We start from the raw sequence: 13,107 nt of genomic DNA on the forward strand, positions 1-13,107 counted from the left end.
TAGATGTAGGGCTGGGCATTTTAGCCGTAAAGCCCGAAAACCCGGACCGAATCGATCCGAACGTCAGGTCCGGGTCGGGCTTTGAAGAAAAAAAAAACACAAAAAAAATAAAGCCCGGACCGTTTGTGTTTAAAGGGGCCGGTCCCAGGCCTTGTTATTCATATGGCTGAAAGCCCGAAGTCATATAACCCTACATCTGTAGGTATACTGCCTTGACTAAGAGACTTCAAACTCACAGCCTCCTTCTGGAAATTGACCCCGAGCCTTTTCCAAACCACCAAACGCAACGACAGCCTTCTTCAGTTGAATCAGTTATTCACTCCTTCGATTCCCTTCGCAACAACAACCTTTCACGTCTTCACTTCTCCAGTTTCCCTTAGTAGCTCGAAGCCTTGAACCCAGCCCAGGAGCTTTCCCGATTTCGAATTCGAAATTTCCAGACACCCAGCAATCCCTAGCCCTCAATCCCTTCTGCCCTTCTTCGATCAGCTCGAACCTAGCAATCGATTCGAACCCAGCATTCCCGATTTCGAACCCAGCAATCGAAACCCAGAAACCCGTAGCAGCTGCTCTTCTTGTTCTTGGATATTGCTGGAAAATGGACACTTAGGTATATGTGATCTGTGCTTGTGTGATTATGATTTATAGTTTTATACTGCTTGTTGTGCTTGCTTGCTGTAAATGCTTGTTTAAATGTGATCTTAAATCCCTTGTTGTGCATTTGATAGGATGAGAGTGAGACACTTGTGATAATCATTTCAAGACTTTTTTTGGTTTGCAACCAAATAGGCAAATACAATTGCATCTCTTTGATTGCTATGATTGATTAATGATTATGCTCTTTTAAGCTTAATCCTGTGCATATTTCATTTGACAAATGTTCATTTTCAGTTTATTGAAATGGAACTTTTAATGAAACTTTTACTGTGATCATATAGGATGAAGCTTGTTTGTTGGACACCATTTGCTGGCAGCAGCTGGAGGCTTGGAAGCAAATTAATGTGGTTTGAAACTTTGTTAGTCTACTTGTTTGGAACATTATCTGCCTATTTGGTTTGGAATTTTATTTGGTCTGGAACTTTGATCTGTCTGAAATTTCAATTCTTCAGTTGGTTGTATAACTTGTATTTAAAGTTTTAAACTGTGAAACTTCATTTGTTTGTACTTTGTAACTTTGAAGAAGCTGTGAAGTTTTGATGTTATTCTCTTCATTTTGTAGCTTAGTTTGTGATTTGTATATTTTATATTGTTCTTCCAAACCAGAAAATCAGAAACATGATGAAACTGTGGAGAAAATGAAGGCAAGAAAAATAGTACTTTTGGGCCTGAAAACTCGACAGGACCGGCCCGGGCCCGTATGGTCCGATCCTTCATGGTCCCTATAATTGAAAAACATTATTTGAGCCCAGTTCAAAAAAAAGGGGCTTGATCCCGGGCCTAGCAAATTGACATGTGGTCCTGGCCCGTGCCCAGCCCTAGCTGGATGCCACTGTTGGACAGCTAAAACAGGAAGCTGAGTGTCGTGAGGGATACATATCAAAGGGTTGGAGGGATCAAATGATATGGAAGTAGTTTCTGGAGCAGTTTAATCAAGAACAATTTGCGTCTCTTCACATAAATATTATTCCAATTTATGTAATATATATACGGTATTTTATCAGTTTAATTAAGAATGAAGTCATTTTCAGTTATATCTTTCATTATTATTGATTATTACCAACAACAAATCCCGCAGAAAAGGGTACCATTTCTAGTGATAAATTAAGGTTGAGCTGGAGAGTATTAAAAATCTGCTGCTTATTGTTGACCAACATCACATAAGTAGATCTGCTAGGACAACTCGCTCAATTCATGTTTTTTAGATTAGCTAGGACAACTCTCTCAGAAGGAGTCGAGACCCTCTCTCTCTAAATTGTAGAGAGAGAAAGTAGATCTGGAAAAAATCCCCCTCCCCCTTCTCTTTTGCCCAAATCTTAATCCCTTGGGATCTAGATTGAAGGCCTAAGAGTTGGGGGGAGGTCCTTTCTCCTTCATCCTTTTCAGCATCCTCAAGAATCTGCTGCTCTTCTCTCACCTTTGTGGTGTTTCTTTTGCTCCCTTTGTGGTATTTTCTGGCTATGTCCAGTTCATTCCTGGCACTGTCCAGATCGGGAGGACATTGTTCCTCACCTCTTTTTTTCTTTCTTTCTCAATGTCAATCAATCCCACATCTTTCCAGATCTTTGATTACCCAACCCCAAAACAATTCTTCTCATTTCACTGTCAACCTCCATGAGAGCTACTGTGGCTGCGATGATAAAGTGCAAGGTACTTACCTAGGTGAGTATGGGTGCTCACGCATGGGTTCATCACCCCCCATTCTCCATGGTTCTGGTTCTCGGCTCTGGTTCTCGGTCCTCTTTCGGCAGCCACGACTCTTTCTTGGTTTGGGTCTTGATGGTGGACAGTATAAGGTTGTTTTGAGGGATATCCTTCCCTGGGTTGTTGGTTTTCCTATGATTTGTGTTCTGGGTTTTGATTGGCATCGGTTATTCATCATGGAACTACTTGGTGTTCTGCTTCCGGCGACACATCGGCGATTCTACGTGGTCGGCGACGCGAGGTGGTCTGCAGTAACTAGGTTTTCTGTTTTGGATCGAGCTTGTTCTTTGGGCCTATGCAATAGTTGTTTTACAAGGGTTAATTTTCTTATACTGGCTTTTCTGAGCTCAGTTGGAAATTAAGTTTATTTTTCTTTTTGTCTGTTTGGGCCTGTCCATCAGACTTAATAGTTGGTTCTATTTTCAGCCTTTTAGGCTAGCTTTGGGGCAGCTTAATTGATCCCCATTTCCAAAAAAAAAAAAAAAACATCACATAAAATAAGGGTCACTTTCCACCAATAATGGTCTGAGACCAGCTTCCTGGCAATACAGAGGTCTTGGCCGGTACTAAAACCTTGAAGCAAAACGCCAAACTAATCTTAAGATATATTTTGCACAATAAAGTGAGAAACAGGGAGAGATGCCTTCGATGCGGATTTAAAGCATCTTTTAATCAACGATAAAAGAAAAAGATAAAATAGTTGGTCGGAAGTCCATTTCCAAATTCATCCACTTGTTTATTATTAGTCCAAGAACCTAATCAATTCATGTGTAAAAGAACGATTCATCATCCCTCTCCTAGTGAGAATTAAATAAATTAATGCATGGAGCCAATTCCCTTTCAAGTATACGAGCTAGGTTTTGACCTCTAGGGTATGTTGTAATCTTTCGGCTCATTAAAAAAAAAAAAAATCAAATAAGTCAGGAGGTGCTTCTATTTTACATTTGCTTCAACCAGTCAATATATGTGTCGTCAATCATTTCACCACCAAATTCAAGAACCAATCTCTCTTCAGTCTCTTGGCTGTCATAGTGTCATACTGTCATGTTCATTTTCACCACCAAATTCTAGAATATAAACAAACCTTCTTTCTTTATTGAGTTTATTCTTTAACCACTAAATCCAGAGCTGGTTGGTTGGTCACTTCCACTCATTAGTGGGTCAATGTGAAATCCTCTTTCGGTGGTCACATGACTCATCGGTCCACTTTATCTAGAGGCAAAAATTGAAAAAACGAAAAGAAGTTCAAAACTGTGATGACCTTTACCTGTTCTTCTTTTCTTGGTAGTTTCGCTTGACTTCACATTGCCGTTGATCGAAGCTCACATGAAAAACTGTGATCAGTGCGCACCTTCTTCATTTCATCAGCAATCAAACAATAACTCAGGTTCAATATTGGCCACCCAATTGAGAGCTTCTTCCTCATTCTCTTCTGTTCCTTTTTCCACCAGTTCATACACACACGATGTGTTTCTGAGTTTCAGAGGCGAGGATACTCGCTACGGTTTCACAGGTCATCTGAACAGGTATTTGGTTCATAGGGGGATCAACACTTTCATAGATGATGAACTTACAAGAGGAGAAGAAATATCAGAAGCACTTCTCCAAGCAATTGAAGTATCAAAGCTCTCTCTCGTTGTGTTCTCTGAAAACTATGCATCCTCCAAGTGGTGTTTGGATGAACTGGTTCATATCCTTGAATGTAGAAGATCAAAGAACCAAATGGTTCGGCCAATCTTTTACAAAGTAAATCCCTCCGATGTAAGACACCAAAGAGGTAAATTTGGTGAGGCACTTGCAGAGCATGAACGCATATTCGAAGGTGAAATGGACAAGGTGTTGAGATGGAGAGCAGCTCTTTCAGAAGCAGCAAATTTGACTGGGTGGCCTTTCTCGCAGGGGTATATCATGCACTTAATCTTACTTATAGCAAATTTGTCAGTTCTTTTATTGGTGTGTATTATACAATACTATGCTCTTTTTCGAAGTAGCAAGGTTTTATTTTTATTAAATGTTTCATTTGATTTTAACATGACAGGCATGAATATGAATCTAAATTTATTGATATAATTGTTGAAGAGGTTTCTGCACAACTAAAAGAACGTACCAATTTGGATGTGGCAAAGTGTCCAGTTGGGATAGACTCTCGGGTACAAGACATGCTTGAAATTTTAGATGTTGGGGGAAGTGATGTACGCATGGTAGGGATATGGGGAATTGGTGGAATAGGGAAGACAACAATTGCTAAAGCTGTTTACAATACAATTGCCCATAAGTTTGAATGTCACTGCTTTTTGGAAAATGTTAGAGGAGGTTCAGAGCAACATGGAGGTTTAGTCAACCTACAAAACATTATTCTTTCAGAGATTCTAGGGGGCAAAGAACTGATAGTAATCAATGTTGATAAAGGAATCAATTTGTTGCGTCAAAGGTTGAGAAATAAAAGGATTCTGTTAATTCTTGATGATGTGAATAAATCGGACCAGTTAGACGCATTAACCGGAGCTCCAGATTGGTTTGGTCGTGGCAGCAGAATTATCATAACAACAAGAGATAAGCGTTTGCTGACTGTTCACGAAGTCAATCCTATATACAAGGTCAGGGAACTAGATCATCACGAAGGTTGTGAGCTCTTCAGGTTAAATGCCTTCAAGAAAAAAGGAAATCATGATGACGATGAGAAACTCTGGATTAGCACCATTGTTAGATATGCTCATGGCCTTCCGTTAGCCCTGGTAGTTTTGGGTTCACATCTATGTGGTAGACGTATACATGAATGGCATGCTATGTTAGATGGTTATAAAAGAAATCTTCCCAAAGACATTCGAGATATTCTCAAAGTCAGTTATGATGGACTGGAAGAAATAGTGAAAGAAGTTTTCCTCGACATTGCTTGTTTCTTCAGAGGTTGGAATACAAAAAATGTGATACAAATATTAGAAGGTTGCGACCGCAACAACCCCAAGCATAGTATTGAAGTTCTTGAAGAAAAGGCGCTCATAAATGTTGATGGATATGGTCGTATTTGCATGCATGATTTGCTAGATGAGATGGGAAAATATATAGTTCAGCAAGAGTCTACAGAGCCCGGTAAGCGAAGCAGATTATGGCATCACAAGGATGTGCAGGAGGTTCTAACAGAAAACACAGTAAGTAGTTCCTATATGCTCAGATTTACATATAGACATGGAGTCAGGTCAGGTTGATTCTCTATGTGTGTAGTTTATTCCAATTCGACAACCAATATCCGGGTAATATGTATTATATGATTTTCTGTTGAATTCTTAAAGAAAGAATAAAACTCAAAAGACTTGCATTTTATTACATAAGTACTCATTTTGCTAATAAGATTGCGTTTTTCATACTAGGGAACAAGTAAAATTGAAGGCATGATGATAAAGATGTCCAAAGAAGATGAGAAATGCCTGAGTCCTAAATGCTTCAAAAAGATGAAAAATCTTAAAATTTTTATAAATGTCAATGGACAATTTTGTGGAAAGGTTGATTATTATCCGAATAAGTTGCGGTTACTTGATTGGTCTAGCTGTCCACTACAATCTTTGCCCTCCGATTTTAATATGAAGAATCTGGTTCAACTTAGTATGCCTTGCAGCCACATCTCACGTTTTGGAGAAGGATCCAAGGTACTTATAGATTTTCAAGAGTTTACTTTATTAAAATCTTTACACCTTACTAATTTTCCATTTGATTTTTCTTCTTCTTCTTTGGTATGACAGAATATGCAAAATCTGAAATCCTTAAATTTGGGGATATGTAAATTCCTAGTACAAAGCCCAGACCTGTCTGGAAGCCCAAAGTTAGAGTTCCTGGATCTAAGTAGGTGTGAAAGGTTAAAGGAGGTTCACTCTTCGGTTGGATCCCTCGAAAAGCTTGTTCACCTGAATCTTCAGCATTGCTATAAGCTTGAGAGGCTACCTGAAAAAGTCAACTGGAGATCCCTGAAAGACATTAATCTTGACCATTGCATGAGGCTGGAGAGTTTCCCTGAAATTGTGGGAGAGATGAAATACATGACATCCTTGTATCTATGGGGCACTGGCATCAAAGCATTGCCTTCATCCATTGGATATCTAATCAACCTTGAAAGGTTGGAGTTACGATTTTGTGGAAACCTCACAGATCTACCTTGCAGCATTTATGAATTGCAAAATTTGAAGGACGTTGGTTTGTACGACTGCCCAAAACTCGTAAGATTCCCAAAAAAGTTGGACTCTGAAGTGCTTCCAACTTACTCAAAGGTTTCACATGACAACCGTGACTCTTTATCGAAAAGAAAGAGATGGCGTGCAGGCAGTTCATTGGAGCCAGAGCCAGACACTGAATTCAATTCGGCGCTTCCTTGGCTACATCGATTCCGTGCGAGCCGATGCAATTTATCTAATATTGATTTCCTCGCGTCCCTTGATTGTGCATCCACTTTAGATATACTTGATTTAAGAGGAAGCCCCATTGTTATTCTTCCCGAATGCATCAACAAATTTGTCAAGTTGAGGGAACTCAATTTGAGAGGCTGCAGGAGGCTCGTAGAAATTCCAAAGCTTCGACCAAGTATTAGCCGGTTGTTGTTGAGGGATTGTGTATCATTGGAACGAATTTTGAAGTTGTCAAACATTTTGGAACGTAAAGAATCACAAATAATGATTGAGGAGATGGACTTGACTAATTGCTGGAGACTCTGTCAAAATTTGGTTGAGATGGCAAACGAGGATGATGATGAGGTGGACGCTGATCTCTTCTCTCGACTCCTATCTTCTCAGCAATTCAAATTCAGAATTACATTTCCAGTTCCAAGAAGCGAGGTTCCAAAGTGGTTCAATTGTCAAATGGATTTCATGGGGCATCGACGGTTTGAATTTTGTATTGAAACACTTGCAAATTTCAAATGGGAGAACACAGGATTGGCTCTCTGTGTTGCTGTTGATCAAAAGCTGCAACATACTGAATTTGAGGTCCATATTCACATCAATGAAGTACGTGTTTCAAATCTCCACACACAGCGAGTTGAATCAGCAGAGTCAAATCATGTGTGGCTGCACTATGTTCCATTCCATGAAATGTGGCGACTTGGTTGTATGCATCCATTGCCCCCTTTTACATGTCGAGTCATTATTTATCCTTCTTATCCTTCGGCGAACCCCTTCAAAAGCTGTGGGGTCCACCTTGTAATGCCACCCAATGAAGACGTTTGTATGAAGCTAATCCGTTCTCACCAGTGCGATTTCTAATGATGATGTTTATAAGGTATCGTTTCCTTTTGTGAAAATTTCCTCATTTCAGAGATAATAACTGACATTTGTAGCAAAACGGACGACTGACATCTGCACAATAATGCTATTGCAGGACTTCTGGGACAATTATCGTCCCAAACAGAGGACTAACTGCAAAGAATTATATACTGATGCACAACTGGAGAACGAAAAGCTGTAATTATTACTGATGCAGCATAGCATTGTCTACGGACCAGTGTGACGAATACAGGTTTACATTTTCAAATCCTCCCTTTCTTTGATATCTTTGGAGTTTCAAAATTGTTTTGTAATATTAACTCTTTGTTGGCATTCTTCATATGTGTGGATAGAGTTGAACTAGTTTACCATGCCCAATTCCGTGTAACTAATAAATGCAAAATTGCATCAGTGAAAGGAGTATTAAATTTGTAATTTCGAAGCTTGATCTAGTGCACTAAATCTACTTCACTAAACTCATCGATGAACTTGTAGACGTTTTCTCGTCCGATAGCCACTTTCAAGGTCTTTCTATTTTCTGATTATATAGCATCGTTTTCTGAATTTATTCCCTCATCCAAAGGTATGCTGCTACTCTATTAATACACAGCTGCTCTTTTGATTTCGGATTGAACTGCTAATAAATACATTCGCTTATGGGCCTTAGAAATGTTGGCGAGAAAGAATAAAAGCCCTTACTTTCGCTTAATTAGTTTAGTTTCCTGGATTGCTAATCTTAGTGTCAGATTATGCTGCTGATGCAGTATAGCATTACTTCAGTTTACTAGATTCTCCAAATGTCAGGTTTCACATGGTTGATTGATTTTAGTAAATGCCATGTAAATTTGTACCAGATGCAAAGACTCATTGGAGGAAGTTTGATTAGGTTCTGGTGTAGAGATATTCACGCCATGAATATTTGAAACTTTAGATGATTCTGTCATTACTACAGTTTTTTGTTGACCTGACGGAATCATGTAATAATGTACATCAGATAGGTGGTTTGAGTTCCTGCTAAATGAAATGATTTTTTTTTTGTTTGAAACCTTTCTTTCATTAATGAGTTAAAAGAAGGACAGGTTAACTCATCATAATGTTTATTTTCCTCCCTTATTGTCATTGCAGGGAATGCCCTGAGGAATGTGTTGGAAAGTAGAGCAAAATTAGCATCTTGTATAGCTGTTAACATTTAACACATTCACTCTATATCATCACATTGATTCTATATTATTAGACATTAATAGGGCTAGAATAGCTTTCTTGTTTTGTATCCTAGAATCAAGCTGTATTATTGTATATATGTGCTACAGATCAATAGAGCAATTATCTCTCCAGCAAATCTGTCTTTGTTGTTTTACATGGTATCAGAGCAGGACTCACAATCCTGACTCTTCTCTAGCCTTCCTAGCAACAAATTCACAAAAGCCATAATCACCATGGCTGGTGATAACGTCCCATTACCACCACCCAATTCCAGCAAGTCAAATAATCCAACATCTGATATCTCAAATCCATTCTTCACTCACCATTCCGATCATCCTGGATTGGTCTTAGTCTCCAAACCATTGAATGGAGACAATTACACAGGTTGGAAGAGGGCTATGACAATGGCTCTCAATTCTAAAAACAAGCTCGGTTTTGTGAATGGTACGTTCAATCAAAGTTCCATCACCCGAAGCTGACCCAGAAGAATATGCAACCTGGTCAAGATGCAATGACATGGTCCATTCATGGATCGTTAACACAGTCAATTCTGAAATTGCTGACAGTATCATCTACTATCCTACAGCTCATGAGGTATGGGAAGATCTAAGTGAGCGTTTTTCACAAGGCAATGCACCTCGCATATTTGAAATTCAGCGAGACATCGCTTCACTCAGGCAAGAACAACAATCAGTTTCTGCATACTACACGAAACTGAAAAGTTTGTGGGATGAATTGGCATCCTATTCAGAAGCATCACAAGGAGCACAGGCAGATCAACAAAAGCTCATGCAATTCTAGATGGGATTAAATGAGACTTACAGTGCAACCCGCGGTCAAATCCTCTTGATGAATCCCCTTCCAAGTGTCAGACAAGCATATGTTGCAGTTGCACAAGAAGAAAAACAAAGTTTCGTTGCAGCGGCGGAGTCCAGTTCAAGCACCGCCGCCATGGCTGTCCGGAGTGGCGGCCGGCCGAACCAGATCGGCAGCAGAGGAGGTCGTGGTGACCGACCGAATCTTCAGACCGGACGAGATGCCGAACGCGGCTTCACCGCGCGTTTTGGTTCAGATCGAGGAAGGGGAAGGTCGCACTGTACCTATTGTGGTGATCCAGGACATTGGGTCCAAACATGTTTTCACCTAATTGGTTTTCCTCCAGGTCATCCCAAAGCAAAACAAGGATCGGGAAATTTCCCCAAGAAGCACACTGCCACACCAGTCGCGCCCTCTCCTTCTGCTAACCAGGTTCATGCGACAGGCATCGTAGAAGAGGAGAGTGGATAAGCAATTACTTTATCTGAGGCCCAATTCACACAGTTTTTAGCTGCTCTCCAACAAGCCCAAAAGCCCAATCCAAATACTGACTCGAGCTCTAAGGCAAATGCAGTAACGCAACCAGGTTTGTCTAGAGTCGCTTCCCGCAATTGGATAATTGATAGCGGGGCGACAGATCATATTACTTCGTGCTCTAAATTATTGAATAAACATAAAAATTGTGCATTACCACCTGTTTTGCTACCTAGTGGACAAAAATTGCATATTGAAGCCACAGGTTCTTTGCCTCTGAGTACCGTATATTATCTACATGATGTGCTGTTTGTGCCGAAGTTCAAAGTTGATTTAATGTCGGTTAGCCGCTTGACAAGAGGTCTGAATTGTTCAGTAACATTCTATCCTTATTGGTGTGTTTTGCAGGATCTGGCTACGAAGAGGACGATTGGTTTGGGTAAAGAACGTGATGGGCTATACTATTTGGTGGCACTAGCGACGGAACGAACCAGGCCTTCCATTACCACTCCTTCCAGATCATCTTGCAACCTTGTCCTTTCCTCCACCAATCTTTGGCATAATCGCTTGGGTCATGTCTCCTCTCCATGTTTAAGTCACATAGCAAAAAATTTCTTGCATTTTTCCATTCATCCAAATAATAATTGCCCTGTGTGTCCTTTGGCTAAGCAGAGTCGATTACCATTCAGTTCTAGTTCTATTTCTTCTACAAGACCATTTGAAATAATTCATTGTGATATTTGGGGTCATTATCGACACCCTTCTCTTTCTGGTGCTTTTTATTTCCTTACCATTATGGATGATTTCACCCGATTTACTTGGGTTTTCTTAATGCGGCACAAAGATGAAACACAACCACTTTTGAAGCGTTTTTTTGCTCACATTCTCACTCAATTTGACTCTCGCATTAAAACTTTCCGAAGTGACAATGGTAGTGAATTTATTTCACTTAGCTCTTTTTTTCAAGATAATGGCGTTATTTTCCAACATTCTTGTGTTTACACGCCTCAACAAAATGGGGTTGTGGAGCGCAAGTATCGCCATATTACCCAGGTGGCTCGTGCTTTAAAATTTCAGGCTCATCTTCCTCCACAATTTTGGGGGGAGTGTGTTCTCACAGCCGTCCACATAATCAATCGATTGCCCTCTCCCATCCTTTCTTACAAAACTCCTTTCGAGCTTCTTTACACAAAACCACCTTCTTTTTCTCATCTTCGGGTTTTTGGATGCTTAGCTTATGCCACAAATGTGCACCCTACTCATAAATTTGATACCCGAGCAATTTCTTCCATTTTCATTGGTTACCCGGTGGGCCAAAAAGCCTTCAAACTGTTTAACTTAACGACTAAAAAAGTGTTTACCAGTCGAGATGTTAGATTTCATGAAGATGTGTTTCCTTATGCCTCCACTCAGCCCACTCTTCCTTTTGCCCCGTTGGCCCATGACCCAGGCCCAATTCCACTTCTCCCTAATTCCATAGACACCGATCTTGACTCCCAGGTCCCTCCCACGCGTCCTTCTTCTTCTCGTCCTTCCCGTCCTGCCATAGACGCCGATCTTGGAGCTTCCTCTTTACCGCCTCCGCCTCCGCCTCCGCCTCCTCCGCCTCCCATCCGTCAGTATTCCCGGCGACCCAAGCCGCCTGCTCCACCGCCCCTTGTCCCACCTCCTTCGTCCTTCTCCACCCCTGTTCCTACCCCCCTGTCGTCCCCGGTGCCAGGATGGTCCCCATCCCCACCATCTTCTCCGTCTCCTCCTCCCTCACCTCCACCCGCAGCTATTTCCGACCCGCCTCCTCCCGGCCCACCACGGCTCCGTCGCTCCACCCGCTCCATTGCGCTGCCTGCTCGGTTCACCGATATCGACTTCTCCAAGCCTCAATCCAATGCTTGCACTTACCAATCGCCCTCCTTCCCGCCAGGTCCTTCCAAAGGTACGCAGTATCCATTGGCAAATTATGTCTCTTATCATCGTTACACTCCTGCCTACTCCTCTTTTGTGGCTCAGCTCAGTGCCGTCTGTGAACCGACCTCTTATTCTGAGGCGGCTACTGTTCCGTAATGGAAGGATGCCATGCGTTCCGAATTGGAGGCCTTGCAGGCCAACGGTACCTGGACCCTTACCACGTTGCCCCCTCGGAAGATCCCTATTGGTTGTAGGTGGGTTTACAAGGTCAAGCACAAGTCTGATGGTTCGATTGAACGATACAAGGCCAGGTTGGTGGCCAAAGGCTTCACGCAATTAGCAGGTATTGACTATCAGGACACCTTCTCTCCTACTGCTAAAATTGTTACAGTCCGTTGTCTCCTTGCTTTCGCTGCGTCTCGTGGTTGGTCCCTTTATTAACTCGATGTCAACAATGCCTTTCTCCATGGCAACCTGGATGAAGAAATTTATATGTCTCCACTGCCTGGGCTCCGGAGACAGGGGGAGGAGCATTTGGTTTGTCGGTTGCATAAATCCTTGTACGGTCTGAAACAGGCTTCAAGGCAGTGGTTTTCTAGATTTTCAGAAGTTATTCGGTCTGCTGGCTTTGTGCAATCTAGAGCAGACTACTCTCTTTTTACCAGGAGGCAAGGCAAGTCTTTTACAGTCTTATTGATATATGTTGATGATATATTAATTACTGGCAATGATCCTGTGAGTATAGCTGATGTCAAGAAATTTTTGCATAAAACATTCCGTTTGAAAGATCTTGGCAATTTAAAGTATTTTCTTGGCATTGAAGTGTCAGCATCTAAGAAAGGGATATTTATTTGTCAGCGCAAGTATGCGTTAGAAATTATAAAAGATGCAGGATTATTGGGTGCTGCTCCTGTTGACACACCCATGGAACGTGGATTAAAGTTGTCAGATAAGACTGAGTTACTCAAAGATCCAGAGAAGTATAGGCGTTTGGTTGGAAGATTGATTTATCTCACAGTGTCAAGGCCGGATATTACATATCCTGTTCATATATTAAGCAGGTTTATGCATCAGCCTCGAAAAGCTCATTGGGAAACAGCTT

At 41.2% G+C, this 13,107-nt stretch overlaps 1 protein-coding gene across 3 annotated transcripts; it reads left to right on the forward strand.

The window, feature by feature from the left end:
* Positions 1-3,589: 3,589 nt before the first annotated feature.
* Positions 3,590-10,647, forward strand: LOC133736401 (TMV resistance protein N-like). Of its 3 annotated transcripts, XR_009859538.1 has the most exons (7): positions 3,590-4,262; positions 4,400-5,510; positions 5,730-6,005; positions 6,099-7,623; positions 7,723-7,860; positions 8,733-10,212; positions 10,509-10,615. XR_009859538.1 is itself a non-coding variant. In XM_062163876.1 (5 exons), exons 1-4 carry the CDS (start codon positions 3,688-3,690, stop codon positions 7,605-7,607), a joined length of 3,471 nt encoding a protein of 1,156 aa, XP_062019860.1. In that variant the 5' UTR covers positions 3,590-3,687; the 3' UTR covers positions 7,608-7,623; positions 7,723-8,709. The 3 variants fall into 3 exon arrangements, 1 of the variants encoding a protein (XP_062019860.1); XR_009859537.1 differs by lacking the exon at positions 8,733-10,212 and having other exon boundaries at positions 10,509-10,647; XM_062163876.1 differs by lacking the exons at positions 8,733-10,212; positions 10,509-10,615 and having other exon boundaries at positions 7,723-8,709.
* The last annotated feature ends 2,460 nt before the right edge of the window (positions 10,648-13,107 follow it).

This window comes from Rosa rugosa, chromosome 3, assembly GCF_958449725.1.
Source record: "Rosa rugosa chromosome 3, drRosRugo1.1, whole genome shotgun sequence".
In the NCBI taxonomy this organism is placed as follows: Eukaryota; Viridiplantae; Streptophyta; class Magnoliopsida; order Rosales; family Rosaceae; genus Rosa; species Rosa rugosa.

Bases quoted from the DNA above. Each gene is read 5' to 3' on its own strand.
- LOC133736401 (XM_062163876.1), top strand. From the start codon at position 3,688: ATGAAAAACTGTGATCAGTGCGCACCTTCTTCATTTCATCAGCAATCA. The intron at 4,263-4,399 runs GTATATCATGCA...TTAACATGACAG, and splicing joins GGGTGGCCTTTCTCGCAGGG to GCATGAATATGAATCTAAAT. The intron at 5,511-5,729 runs GTAAGTAGTTCC...TTTTCATACTAG, and splicing joins AGGTTCTAACAGAAAACACA to GGAACAAGTAAAATTGAAGG.